Here is a 15,568-nt window from a genome sequence, read left to right on the forward strand (position 1 = left end):
TAGAGACTTCGCACATGTGATCTGCTTAAATCCTTTAGCATGAGCAAGTCCCTGTGTCCGTCTGTGTTTTGCTGATGAAACTGTTCATTGTACTCTAAGATTTACCTTTTAAAATACATTTTATGTTTCATTTTGTATGCTAAGCACCTTTATAATGCCATATTCTCTGTCCTGCCTGCTGAGTGAAAAGTTGTTATTTTCATTATATGAAGTATTCTGAATAGTGCAAAGTAACTCTCTCCTGCCAATACCAATACAAACCAAATCCCAGCAAGTAAGAACGTAGAGCGTTGTCAGCATTTTCCTCTTCCAGGAAGGATGAAAATGGAAAGACAGATCCTAGGTTAAGAAAGGGCTAGTTGTCGTTGTGGATGTTTATTAGGGAGTAATTTAAGTAACACCTGAGCAGTGCTTGCTGTTCCAACTAGAATCTGTTGAATCTGTTGTTACACGTTTCTTTCCCAGTAAGTGGAAAAGTTCTCCTGTCCAAGGCTTCTTTTAAACTGGATGTTTCTACACTTCCCTAACCCCTACTCTTTGGTTCTTTTTTTTTTTTAAAGATTTATTTATTTATTATATATAAGGACACTGTAGCTGTCTTCAGATACACCAGGAGAGGGTATCAGATCACACTACAGATGGTTGTGAGCCACCATGTGGTTGCTGGGATTTTAACTCAGGACCTCTGGAAGAGCAGTCTTAACCACTGAGCCATCGCTCCAGCCCTCTTTGGTTCTTTTCAATGCACATTATTTTTAATATCTATGGATATTTTTATATATCTTTTAAAAAGTGCCTTCCTCCATCTTCTCTTATAGTGTTATATTTTTCCATTTTTTTGGACCATTTGCCTTACAATATCTTATGTAAATGCCTTCTTCTCATATTTATATTAATTCTGGTGATGGAGATTAATTTTTACATTTCTATAATCTCTCATAACACATCTATCTCCTTGGTGCTACTTTATGTATTTCCAAGACAACTTTATGCAACAATGAAACTGTTCTCTTATCTCTTAAACAAGAAAAGATTAATCTATTATGCAGCCTTTCTAGACATATTTGTATTCATACTCTGTAAGTTTTGAAATACTTTTTCTAAAACAAAGTGATTTCTGGTTTTAACTTTAATTTGGGCTACTACTGAATGCCAGGGTTTCGCATTCATACAATGCACTCCACACTATCTTTCCAGAATGTTTTGAAGTTTCTGGGAGTTGAAGTGTTTTTCGGTCTTCTGACTTCTTTAAGACTTTTACTTAGTAGAACACAAAGATTATGAAAGACGAATCCCAAACTATGATTAAACATATATGTAACAGGTGTGTTTGTTTTCTGTTTCCCTACCTCTTCCCTGCCCTCTCCACAGTTCTGCCTGGGAATTCGAAGGTCCAACCATCATCTATTGTCCTTCGAGGAAAATGACAGAACAAGTTACTGCTGAGCTTGGGAAGCTGAACTTAGCCTGCAAAGCATACCACGCTGGCATGAAAACTAGCGAAAGGAAGGACATCCATCATAGGTTCCTGAGAGATGAAATTCAGGTACGCAGACTGACCATCTCACTCTGAGTTCTTCCTAGGAAGTATACTAATGTAAACAGCAAATAGTATCTGTTACTGAGCTACACAGAGAAGCAACACAAGCTCTGTCAAAGTAGGTTTTGTAATGAGTGGCCATTGAGGAAGATGAAATCTGAGTAGAGTCTAAGTATGTCAACTTTACCAGGTCAGTAGGTCACGAGGGCAAAGGCAATGAGGGCAAAGGAATTGGCTGTAGAGTCCCAGGAAGGAGCAGCAGGAGCAGACACACTGTCACATGAGTGCCTCCTGGGCTCAGAGAGGAAGTAGTTTGAAGTAGTTGAAAGGGAAGGTTAGCAGTAGGAACGGCACAGTCAGGAGACACTGAGGGAAGGTTAGACCCTCACAGGAAAGCTGTGTTGGGTGGTTGGCCAACTTAAAAATGAGAAGGATCATGGGTAATGGTGCTTGCCTCCTACCCAGAAGCATCTATTGTCATTCTTCCTGTTCTTTCCTATGGTAGGAACAGCTCTAATGCTTATGAGAGATTTTGTGCACATTTATTAATATTTTTATTATTTCAGCAACAGGATACTTTGTTGGATGCATCTGGCTTACTGCTTGTCTTTAGGTACTTTTCTGTTGTGCTACTGACTAAAGCAATTTACAGAAGAAATATTTTATTGGGGGCCTACAGTTTCAGAGAGGGGGGCTGTGGTCACTGTGGAGAGTGGTCAGCATGGTGCTGGAGCAGAAGCTGATGGCTTAAGTGCAGAGAGAGCTAGCTGGAGGCATGGGCTTTTGAAATCTTAAAACCAGCCTTAAAGCCCACCCTTTCCAACAAGGACACACTTCCCAATTCTTCTCAAACAGTTCTACCAACTGTGGATCAATATCCAAATGTATGAACCTATGAGGGCCTTTCTCATTCAAACCAGCACACTGCCAATGTATAAATTGATTGAAGCACTGATATCTTAAAAGATGGCTTAAAACTCTAGTGATCTCTCATTTACAGTTAATTTTTGAAGGCTATCTACCTACCCACCTACCTACCTACATTTGTGCATGCACTGCTGTATTTTCTCTTTCTAATGCCAAAAGTCAGTAATTTGAATCCATATTATAAAAATTAAAGTTTATGTTAGTAGTTAATATATCAGGTAGTGTTTTGTCTAACAGCTGGTCCTGAAGAATCCTTTCTGGTCACAATTCAAAAGCTTCACATATGTTTTGAAACCTTTTCCTTCCTTAGCATGGTGAAATACATGTTATCATTAGTATAGAATTGTCTGGACTCTTAGAAATGATTACGTTTTGTTGAGTGTTTGTTGAGTGCCTTCAGAATTCGTAAGTGTAATGATTTCTAAGTGGATAGTTTCCTACCATTTTCCGATGACCTTTTATTTTATGGCAGGCACAGAGGCTGACTGTGACAGAGCTCTTCACATGTTACACTGATGCTTAGAACCATTTTCTATTTAATAATTTTAGAAACAAAGGGAATTTCCTTTATGTAGCGTATACTCAAATCCCACGTACTTTTACCTTTCTACTGTTTGTTTATCACTCTTTGTTCTCAGATTTTATCCCAATCCTTTGTTCTGTTCTTCCTACATTTGCCATTTTTAAGGTGGCTTTTTTCTGTAATGAAATGATGAATAACTTATTTGGTAAAATAGCTTTCATTTACATCTAAAATGTATAGGGGTGGTTTGAAAATCTGGTTAGTAGATTGCGGCACGCTCCTCGACCAGTGAGGAAAGACGACCACCACCAGAGGATTCTTCTCAGATCACGCTTTATTGTGGGAGCCTCTTGGTTGAAGGGGAGAGCAGGAAGCGAGGGGCCCGAACTACCCTAGCTGTCCGCTTTTATATATATATATATATATATATATATATATATATGGAGAAGCGCATACGGGCTTGCCATGATTGGTTGTCACCAGTCTGCCGACACCAGAGGCCTCGGGATTGGCTGGAGATAGGTTATGTACTGCGCATGAGCAGGGTGCAGCACCTTAGCTGACAGGAACATTACTATATATGGAGTTGTTTACCTCAAACGGTGTGGAAGCCAGCGCCATCTTGTAATGGCGTCCACATTCGGCTCCCCACAGTAGATTAGTTAACACCAGATGAAAAAATAATCCGGTTATTGGTTACTAACTGCTGGCCGGATTGAACTGGCGTCTTCGTCCACAGCTCGCACTTTCCACGTCTGTGCCATTGTCCCCTTTCACCAAACTTTGCCTGCTCTGGTTTGTTCAGGATCCTTTCCTGTTTTCATCTCCTGTGTTCCTCCTTTCTCCTTTCTGTCATTCTCCTGCACCATCCTAGAACAAATGCTATTAACAACACTTACATTTTCCTGTTGTGTCTTCAGTGAGACGTCTTCTCCCCTCCCTTCTCCGAAGTCTTCATTCTGACTCTGGAGGTGTTTATTGCTCTACTCTGACATAATTTGCTTACACTGCTATCTTAATTTTTGTCAGATTTTATGATTCTCTGTTGACTCCCCACTAAAAATGCTGGAAGTTCACCAGCCTTTCGTCTGTGTTCCTGCCTTTTCCCTCCCTGCAGCCCTGGACCCTTTCCCTTCCCTGTTGGTTTAGATCTTAACTCTGGTTAGATGTTGTATGGCTATTAACTTAAGCATCTTATTTAATCCTTATAGTATATGGTTATGGTTCTTACATATGTATGTATATATTTGCATATATTTTTATGTTCTTGTTATTAAAGGTTTTTTTTTTTCTTCTGAGTGCTCATCACTAGTTCTCCTGTGAGTTTTTCCCAACCATATAAACTGTATTTTGGTAGGTTCATCCACATTAGGTCATCTGACAGTTTTATCCTCTTGGTATTTACCTGTCTTAATGATGTATCATTAGCTGCATTCACTTTGTAGTACTGAATGATATGATTCTTAGAATAATGCGTTCTGTCGTCAGGAGAGGACTCTTGAAACTTGATAATAACACAGAAGTTTTATTTACTATAGAAACAGTTTCTCATAGCTTTGGGTATCCAGAGAAACTCCTTTATTTTCTCCTTCTTAGAGATGAACAGAAGTCACATTTCATGGTCACCAACCTTTAATCTGTATTTGGATAGGTTACTCTTTAGTCTGTAAGTAAAGTTATATTTAATTTTGCTTTACATTGGTAAGCTGTAGCGATCGCCTATCTCGCCGGCAAGGAAGACGCGCCACAACAGGATCCTTCTACAGGCGTTTATTGCGGGCTTGATTGAAGTAGCGAAAGACCCCGAGCCCAGAAACCAGCCCTCCTTATATATGCTTAGGAGGACTGTGCCACCACCTGATTGGTGCATTCTGTGCGCCCTAATTAGCATACTCAGAGTCACCATGATTCAGCAAAAACAGGCAGGCGTGCATGCACACTTAGGTTGTTTATCTCAAAACTGGCCACCCTCCCTTCGGGCTGGGCACCATCTTGTAATGGCGAATACAGTGGCTTCCCACAGTGAGCAAGTTATTTTACTTTGTAAGTCTTAGTTAAGTTGAAATGTGATTTATTTTTATTCTGCATTGTTCATTCTCAGTGTGTTGTAGCTACTATAGCTTTTGGAATGGGCATCAATAAAGCTGACGTTCGAAAAGTTATTCATTATGGCGCTCCTAAGGAAATGGAATCCTACTACCAGGAAATTGGTAGAGCTGGCCGTGATGGACTTCCGAGTTCCTGTCACTTGCTCTGGGCTCCAGCAGACTTTAATACAACTAGGTAAAATGCTTATTGTTTTCACCTTACAAACTCCTTTTCTCCCTTGCTAGAAAGCATTTGAGGGAATGCCCAAAATTTCAAGTGATCTCCAAGTGTATTTAAAGGGTTCACCACTGAAAAGTGAGCAAAACTAACAGAGTAACCCTGAAGAGTTGTTTCGGTAAGTCTTATCACATAGGAGGCGATCCAGTTGGAGTTAACAAGATCAGGACTCTATTTGGTTGTATAATGGAGGTCTTATGGCCCTGTTGTACAGTAAGCAGTTCCCACACGTGAAATTCTCAGGTGATACGACTCCCTTTTATTTTAGTAGGTACCGTGTATGTTGCTAATTTTTCCTTCCAGTGCTATAATGGTGCTTACTCTTTACTATTGTTTCTGTGATTAGTTCCGTATGTGCATGCCCCTGCTCAAAGACTGAAAATCGCCTAAATAATCATGTAACAGTGGATTGACAGAGTGGTATCATAAAATAGTATATGCTCATGGTTTAAATTCAAGAAAAGGAAAACTACCTACTTAAATACTAACTAAATTGTCACTTACGCTCTGTTAGATTATATTAGAAAAAACAGCTTCATTTTCCAAAATTGTAGGGACACTATTTAGCAGTTATCTATAGGGAACCAGAGAAAGAAGCCAGTGCAGCTCAACCAGTGAAGCTGCCAACATAAAGGATCTTTAAACAATCCTCCAGGTTGATGAGTAAGCTAGGCCGTGGTAGCTAAAAGAATAGCATTAGATAAATAAAAAGGTTTGTTATAAAATCTAAGAACTTTCTAGGAATAGTCAGTATATTTTACTTTGCAACACATAGAGCTGAACTCTGGTCCCCTGAAAGCAAGCATTCTTAGCCGCTGAGCCATCTCTCCAGACCAGGCACCAGAACCTATCAAGCCTTTTTAAAACGAATTTAAAGCAAGTTGGATAGAACACATCTATGCAAGCTACTATTAAATTTGGAATATATCAAATATCACTTGGTTAAGACCAGATCGTATTTTCTTTTGCATTATGCTAACACGCTGGAAACATTATAGGTCTGAGTTGTATAATGCAATTTCACCAGTAGATATCGTTAGGTTTATATGGGTTTTGAAAGATGAGCTGAGTGGTTTATCTCATTAAGATTGATCAGGAAATAATAGTTGTGCCAGAATATCCATGCAATTGTTACTTAGTATCCATGGTGACTGGTTCTGGGTCCCTTAAGATACAACACCCCACCCCAACCTCACTGTACTCAGGCTCTTAGACTAAACAACATAGTATTTGTATATGGCTATGTATTCTCCTACATACATTCTTCCTAGCTCACATATAGCATCCATTGTAAAGTAGATGATGTGTAAATAGTTTCACACTGTAATGGTCAGGAATAATGGCAAGGAAATTGTCTAGATGTGTTTAGTGATTGGGGTTGACTGACTCTCAAGTGCTGAATTAGTGGGTGCAGAGCTGAAATATTCGATCCTTTAGCCCTGATAGGCTACTCTGTACCACAGACAAAGGAGGAAAACTGTAGAAGGGTAAACAGGATAGAGCAAGGATTAAGGGGGAGTTTGTACCATCAAGATTTTGAACCAGAAGAAAACAACTGGTTTCTGGGTCTCAGCTGTAAGGGTGACTGTAATTAACAAAGTTTTAGTCTAGCATATGCTAAAATTCTGTAGTAAGGGAAGAACTGTCTGAGTGACCATGCAGTGATCTTAACTAGTGCTTATTTACTTGTTAGATTTGTGATGCTGGGTATCAAACCTGGGCCTCCCTCATGCTAGAAGCATATGTAGAGCCACATCCTCAGAGACTATTACATAATTTTATGTTCCTTTAGTGTGTGATTTTTTGTGTTTCTTACTGCAGAGCCATAAAAAAGGCATTGCCCCGATGATTATATTTATTGTATTTGTGGTCATGCCCAGTAGATACTGCCATCTTTTGTTTCAAAGTGAAGAATTTGGAGACTAATCTCAATCTCATAAATCTTTGATTTCTCGTAATGTTAATGATTTTAGAAATGTTCAAATTTGTGGGAGGTTTTTTTTTGTGAAATGAGTTGTATTACTCATTTAGTAGTAGCAAAGGAAGAATAATAAATATTTAATTAAGTTTCTTTTTCTCAGATGAAATGAACATGGATAAAATCAAATAAATGTATTTCATCCCAATTAAATATACTAAGATACAGTTCTGAGTATAGGCATTTTTCTGTGTTGTTTGTTCTATCTCAGAAGGATGAGGAAACTACATAAAACTGATTTTTTACAAGTCTATGATCTATTACGTAGAAGATTGGATAGTAGCCCAGGAGTCAGTGTTTGTAGTTTAGCAGATTTAGAGAAAATATACATGTGAATGGTGCTGTCCATTGACAATATATCTTAGAATAACGGGTCATTTGTACATTTGTATTTTCTAGACTAGAGAACTGTATACAGATATTTTGATTAATCAGAAGGCTGGATTTTACAAACATTAGTGAGTGAAGTCCTAGTGGTGTAGTTCAGTATTACCATTTAGCTCTTGTATATTAAATCAGAATATTATGTTGCAACATCTAAAATTTATTTTGTGCAGACTCTTTTGATTCTTGGTAAGATGGGCAATATTGCCTGGCAAATTTTATGGCCTGGTATTTGAATTCATGGAATTTGGTCACCAGAGGCTAGAAAGTAACAGTTGTGATGATCTACAGCAGCACTGATGCTTAAAGATATAAACAAACATACTGCTACAGTTATTTCATGGTTATAATCAACTTCATTATTGTGACAAAAATTATTATAACTCACCAAGGAAAAAAAACTCAATTCTAATACTTTACTATTGTTCCAAAGTGCCTGCAATACAGAGGGACAGCTTTGGAATAGATAAAGGTTCACACTAGAGTAATGGGGATGAAGGCTCACCCTGAAGTGATAGGGGTGAAGGCTCACGCTGGAGTGATGGGAATGCAGTTCCCACTAGAGTGAGGGGAGGAAGGCTCCCACTGGAGTGAGGAGAGAAAGGCTCCCACTAGAGTAAGGGGGTGAAGACTCCCACTGGAGTGAGGGGAGGAAGGCTCCCACTAGAGTAAGGGGGTGAAGACTCCCACTGGAGTGAGGGGAGGAAGGCTCCCACTGGAGTGAGGGGGGTGAAGGCTCCCACACTGGAGTGAAGGGGGTGAAGGCTCCCACTGGAGTAAGGGGGTGAAGACTCCCACTAGAGTGAGGGGAGGAAGGCTCCCACTGGAGTGGGGAGGGTGAAGGCTCCCACACTGCAGTGAGGGGGGTGAAGGCTCCCACTGGAGTGGGGAGGGTGAAGGCTCCCACACTGGAGTGAGGGGGGTGAAGGCTCCCACTGGAGTGGGGAGGGTGAAGGCTCCCACACTGCAGTGAGGGGGGTGAAGGCTCCCACTGGAGTGTTGGGGATGAAGGGTCACAAGGAATAATGAGCCTCTTTCAGTTTTCCTTACATATTTTGATTTTATCAGAAAACAACCATTAAAATAAAAGATGAATTTTCTGTGAAAAGTCCATGTATTAGAAAGCTTACTAGAAACTATTGAATGAGGCCGTAAATTAAAATGGAAGCCTTCAAAGTTATCAATGGAACTCTTGTCAAGGGCTTTGTTGGGAAGAACACAGGCATTTTGGGGAATAGAAGTATTTTTATTGTAATGCAATGGGGATTATGAGGGTTATGAAAAGCAAAATAATAAAACTGACAATATGATTTAAAATATTCTTGTGAATTTTCAATTGGCAGGAATCACCTTATTGAGATTCACAATGAAAAGTTCCGGTTATATAAATTAAAGATGATGGTAAAGATGGAAAAATACCTTCATTCCAGTAAATGTAGGCGACAGTACGTATTATTTGCTTTTATCAATTAGAAGCATGGTCCTTTAAAAAAATTAGTTTAAAGTGTTTTTAAAGACATTTTCTTTGTACATGCTGAACTTTCAGGCAGGTTTATTTGTGTTTAAATAAACTAATATGAAGGAGTGATAAGGCAAGTGAATGCAGCAATGGTGCTATCGTCTCAATTTAAAACGTTCTCTTCATCAGAATCATCTTGTCCCATTTCGATGACAAAGGACTACAGAAGGCCTCCTTGGACATCATGGGAACTGAAAAATGCTGTGATAATTGCAGGCCCAGGTAAAATTTCTTTCTGAAGAACCTTCTAGAAACTGTTGATTCTCTTTGTCTTCAAATCCTGCTTCCTTAAATTTTTGTTTGATGTAAGTATTTTAGCTTTTTTAAATGACATAGTTACTTTGTTTAAAATAAAGTGATACAATAAAGTCATAAAACAGTAGGCCTAATTAGTAAATAGTTGTTTTTAAATATGATAGCCTAAAAATAATCATCAAAGAAATTATCAAAATTGATTTGAAAAGCATTCCACTTGATGTTTACCATAATGGCAAGTACAAATTATGCAGATAGTTTAAATATAATGAAATATAAAAACACTGAAAAAACTCTAAGCAAAAGAAAACTTAAGTTACTATTTTAGTATTTAGTAGTAGGGACTTGGGAACAAAGCATGTTATCGAGAATAAAGCAGGACACTGATCAACATAAAGTTCTCCAGAGAAATGGCAACAAGGATAGAGCTAGTGAGAGTGAGACAGAGGGGATAGGAGGGAGAGAGAGAGAGACGGTGAGGGAGAGTAAGCAAGAGAGGGGGAGGAGGGGAAGATGAGAAGAACAGGAAAAGAGGGGAAGAAAAAAAACCAGAGGTACATGTACAGATTGTTAAAAGCATTTTGACATAAATCTATATGAATATATTTTTGTCAGTACTTGATTTTTTTTAAAGGTTTGATAGTATGCATTGAAATCTTACTAGTTACAATAAGCATAAAGTACATGTAAAACAAACATAACATGGAAATAGTCAAAGTTTTCTTGGTGTGTATAGATTAAACATAATGATTTTTAAATACCAAACATTGCCACAGGGCTATGTTCTTAGCTCTTGAGTTATTAATGATTTAAGGTCTAGGTGTACCACACTCTGAGAGGGTGTGGTGACAAATCTTAAAACTTGTAGGCAAGTTTTGGTCTGGACACTGCATCGGGCAACAGTGTTGAAAAACAAAGTTCATTGCCCAGCAAACCTGTTTTTGCCAAGGCTTTCAACCCAAAGCGGGTAATCGTTGAGCATAGTTTCCTTCTTTGAAGTCATCTGATCATAAATAACACATAAGAATCACAGAAGTGGGATGGGGAGCAGAAGCCCGCCTGTCGTTGGTGACATCAACATCTGCTTACAAGCCAGTAGAATTAGTGGGCAAAAATGAGCAAGGGCTGTGGGGAGTGACGGGCGTGCCTGGAATGGAAAGTTCAGAGGTTCAGATGGGAGACCAAGAGTCTGGGACCAGCCTGTGATGCAAGTGATCTCACAAAGAACCTAGGCCCCATAGTGAGACTGTCTCCAGATACTGAACAAAAGCAAGAGTAAGACTCAACAGCAATGACCAACCCCAGAGTCCCCAGACAGCAGCCCCACTGAGTGTGAGGAGATGAAGAAATGAAGAGGGTGTCAGCAAAGCAGATCTAATTCATTTCCCCAAAGCATTTCGGCCATTCTTTCCAATGGCAGCTTATATGTGTGTGTTTTCCCTGAGTCTGAAGCGAACCTGGACAAGTAAAGAACTTTTCTATTTGAATCAAATATGATCTTTGCAGCAGTGGGAAGAAAAGAGAAATCTCCAAACCCTTAGAAACCAAGCAATACACTTCCAAATAATCTGTGAGTCAAGGCTTACAGCCAATCAGAAAATGGTTTGAACTAATGAACAGGAATATGAAATGCCTGGGATAGAGCTGGTATGAGTCTGCAAAGATAATTTATACTGTGGACAAGACATGAAAGAGCACAGGTTTCAAACACATGACTAAGCATTCACTGAGAAACAGGCAGACAAGAGGAAGACAAACAGGAAGGGAATAATAAATAGGATGTAGATCAGGGGTGTGGGCGACAAAGCCAGTGGAGGAGAGTCAGTGAGCGCACAGGTCCGTTATTTCCCAAGACTGGTGTGAGAAGGGGGACAGAGCACTAATATCAAAATGGAAGCATTTCACTGCAGACCCCATGACTGACAGAGGGAACAGAGGGGACAAACAGAATGCTCCGGACAAAGTCAGTTTGCTTGAAATGTGCACTGGTTGGCAGTGCTTAGGCATGGTGAAGCTTAACTGAAGACTCCTCTAACCATTCTAAGGCTTGAGTTCTTCCTTTAAGACCTCTGAAAGCACACATGGCTTCAATGACAAAGTCCAGCAAGCACTTAAATGAAGAAGTACCCCAGCGTCTATGGTGTGGCTGCATGCACATACTCTGCCAGGCAGCCGGAAGGGGGGAGGAAGATCAGCCGCCGGCAGAGGTTAAAGGCAGGGAGAATAGATTTGAGAGCAATGCATTCACCGGGTCTTGGTTGTGATGAAGGGTCGATGAATCTGCACTTAGCACTTAGCGTGAATAGTGCACGGCTTATTATATACAAATAAAATAAAGACAACTGGTGCCTCTGAGTTAGTGGTGTCTCTGGCTACAATAGCTGTATGCCAGAAGCAGCATTGGTAGGAGTAGAAATGTAAAAACTTGGAAACTAGTGATAACTACAATAATAGATATTTAAGGTGCTAAGATAATATATAATCATACTTTATGGGAACTTGATAACTTTAAATACTCTGAAGAAAGTCACCTAAGCATCCTACTAAAGAGGTAAATGGGAGGATAAACCTAAGCCGGGGGATCTCTTCTTTAAATCAAAATATAATATCTTTACCTGGAATACTGAATGCATCCTTACTGCTATTTTAAAGATATATGTGATGTGGAAAGTAGTTGAATTTGGTAATTGAATATGTTAGTTGATAGTCTCTGAGGATTTCTTTTGTTCTCAAGCTAAAAAAAAATTTCTCATTTACATTAATGATACTTTTACATCTACTTGGAGGATGCCTGTGGAATTTAACTGCTAAATGTACCAGTGTGACACGTTTATAAGCTCAGTGTTGTATTATAAATTATTAGGGTTCAAACTAACATGTTACTGCATAGCAACTTTTTTTTTTTATCCCTTTCTAGTGTAACATCACACAAGCATCCAACATTTATATAGTTGATCATGTGGAGCTGTCTTAGATGGGATGCTGCCTCTCCACTTTCCTTTAGTCTGTTTGTCTTCTGAGTTCCTGCATGACATTTAGCTTCTGGGTACCACGAGAAAGCACTGTCTGTGATTCCGTATTATTATTATTTGTGTCTCATATCTTAGGTAATACACCTGCTCTTGGTTGTAATAAGCTTTACTCGTGGCTTTGGGAGTGTTAGACACATTTGAGATATTTTTAACATGGTTTATTTTTGTATCTTTTTATTTCTAAGGAAGCATGCTTTTGTTGGTGTTTTCTGAGTATATTATTACTTTCCTTTAGGCTGAATCATTGCTTTTCTGCTAGCAACTCGGAGGACACATCCCAAGACTTTGGGCCACAAGCATTCCAGCTACTCTCTGCTGTGGACATCCTGCAGGAGAAATTTGGAATTGGGATTCCGATTTTATTTCTCCGAGGATCTGTAAGTGTATCTGTAGTAGCTCCTGTGGCCGTTTCTGACAGTGCTTTCCCCCGTGTGGCTGTAGCTCTGGCTTCCTTTAGATGACTGACTAGCAATGCAGAAACACCTTGAGTTCCATCCTAACCCTGCATTCATAGCTTTGGACAAATGCTGGTGGTCAGCTGCATGCTGCGGACAGAAAATAGCGTATTGGCTTACTACACTGCAATTTCATTAATCCCTAGGTTTGTTTTTCTTAGGATAATTAAGGAAAGCTAACTTCCATTGTGTCAAGGGAGAACAGAGTTGTATCTTCTGATGCCCAGATACCATTATGTTCTTTGTGAAAAACTTAATTTCAGGGACTGTGTTGTAAGTGGCTGCGTTCAGCAACACTACACTGCAACGTAGTCTCCCCTCTGATGGGGTTTTATGTCAGAAGTACTTGGCATTCTCAGAAAGGGCTTTTGTTTTGCTGTTTTACCAATGAACACCTGATTTAATTGGACTACTTTCTGTTTTGAGTGATTCATGTGGCCTCAGTGTGCTGGCAAACGTCAGGTACAAATGCACTTACCTAGCTGGGTCTCTGTAGTCCTTCTGTTTATATGGTCATTTTATTTCCCAATTAAGAGTCTGTAAATCTAAGAATTGTGAATTGATATCACTTAAACAAACCAAGAGTAGAAGGCAGAGTACTTTGTAGATATATGTATCTGCTTATTTGAAAACATGCCTTATAGTAGAGGTTAGATGCTCATTTTGAACATAGAATTTTAAAATCATGTAGGTAAGCGTTTGCTTGTTAAATACTCAAGTGCTTTGTGTAAATGTTTTTTGCTTTTGTTTAGAAAGTAATCTGTGGAATTAGTTATGAAATACTTGTAATGAAACACATTGAAAACGTGTATTATTATTTCAAGTGTCAATGCTTTCAAGATAATTGAGTTTAAATGTTTGGTTTTTAAATGGCAAAAATGCTTAAAATTTTAACAGTAGAAGTCTTGCTTGAGCAGTTTTATTTTTATCAGCTCTGCAGGACAGCTCAAATGCAATTGAAATCTGGACATTTATTTTCTATCTTTGTCGTCTTTAAAACCCCTGTATCCATTGTGAGTATTTAATTTATGCAAAGTGTCCTTGTTTTGATTTGGTACAATCCAGCTGTATCCAATATCAATAAATAAGTTTGTTTCTCATCAAACTTTCAGTGGTCACAGGAGGGATCAGGTTTCACTTATTACTTGAAAACCAAGTCAGACGTCCTCTACCGGCAGTGTCTTCTGGGAGTCCTCAAATTAAGCAGTTCATCCTTAGTGAAATTTTATACTACCCTTGCTAGCTCAGAGTGTAAAGCTTTTAAAAAGTATCACTTAATGAAAATGTGTGGATGCTTATGGTACTGAAAGTAAGGCAAAAGGGTTTACTTGCTCTGTTTTTGGTGATCTTGATATCTATTGGGATATCAGGGAAAAATTATAACTGTCATTCTCTTGAGAGCTAAGAAAGTTGCTCCCCTTAACCAATTTAGGACAAGTTAATACCTTTGTATGTAATTTTAATATGTAAGATGATACGTCAAACTATTTTGGAGTTATTTTGAAGAGATGATTTTTATAAGCATAAATTTGGTTTTAGTAGTGCTTGATTCTCTCCTACATGTTTTTAAAAATATAAACACTTATTTTATCCACAAATTTGTAAAATAGGGTTTAAAATGTTGTTTTATTGTATCTAATTAGATAGAAAGTAACCAAGATTGTTTAGAGAACTTTCTTTGTTTTAACTGACTAAACAGTTAATCATGTAAAAATCTTTGATATCGCTCAAACATGTCATAACTTAATCAATGGCCATAATTAAAAAAAAAAACATGTTGATCATTTGCATACCAAGATTAACATCTTTCTAAATGCCTTCCAAAGTACTAATTTTTATCATGGCCTCAGAATTAGGTACCATCCTAATATTTTAGGATGTGAGTATGTGAGTGTGTGCATGTGAACACCAGTTGTGGACATCCGAGGTCTCCCTCTGGTACTTTTCATTTCATTCCTATTTTTTGATGAACTTAGTCACTGAGCCAGGAGCTCAGTGTCTTGATTAGACTGGCGTGCCTGTGAGTCCCGGACGTTCTCCTGACTCCACCTCATGCCATGTGTGCTGTAGTTACAGCACATTCTACACACCCAGCTTGTCTTAAATAGTAGTTTACTGCTGGTTCAAGAACTTCATAATGTATGCAGTATGCAGTGTATGTTGGTCATAATCACCCTCAGTATTCTTCCAACTCTTCCCAGACCCATCCCACTTCCTCTTCACTAATCCCAACTTTATGCCCTGCCCCAATCTCCTCTGGTCATGGGTATGGGCCCCTGTTAGAAGGTGTTCAGCCTATCGGGAGCAATGCCCATAAAGAATGACTCTCTCCGTGAAAAGACATCAGCTGTCAATAGTTGCTTCCTAGGAGCTCATGAACCTTTTCTCCACCCCTTGATGAAAATTTTACAAGCTCGATTATGTGCCACAGATGCTGTGAATTAGTGGATGCAGTGGTTTGTCATGTCCAAAACACAGTTTTGTTCCTGTTCTACATGACCTCTGGCTCTAACAGTCCCCTTTTGGGACAAACCCTGAGCCTTGAGGGTGACCCAGATGTCCCATTTGTAGGTGAACACTTTATATAGACACATATCCTCTGTACTTTGACCAGATGTGAGATTCTTCAT

General features: G+C 39.0%; 1 protein-coding gene across 3 annotated transcripts in view; it reads left to right on the forward strand.

Moving 5' to 3' along the window:
- WRN (WRN RecQ like helicase) overlaps positions 1 to 15,568 on the forward strand; it is a 114,527-nt gene that overhangs the window by 67,575 nt on the left and 31,384 nt on the right. For all 3 annotated transcript variants that reach the window (XM_080928743.1, XM_080928744.1, XM_080928745.1), the window contains 5 exons: positions 1,372 to 1,546; positions 5,092 to 5,273; positions 9,021 to 9,122; positions 9,326 to 9,418; positions 12,719 to 12,860. In XM_080928743.1, coding sequence (XP_080784869.1) covers positions 1,372 to 1,546; positions 5,092 to 5,273; positions 9,021 to 9,122; positions 9,326 to 9,418; positions 12,719 to 12,860 — 694 coding nt within the window. The remainder of the gene's footprint in view (positions 1 to 1,371; positions 1,547 to 5,091; positions 5,274 to 9,020; positions 9,123 to 9,325; positions 9,419 to 12,718; positions 12,861 to 15,568) is intronic.

The sequence above is a fragment of the Micromys minutus genome (assembly GCF_963924665.1).
Source record: "Micromys minutus genome assembly, chromosome: 14".
Lineage (NCBI taxonomy): Eukaryota > Metazoa > Chordata > Mammalia > Rodentia > Muridae > Micromys > Micromys minutus.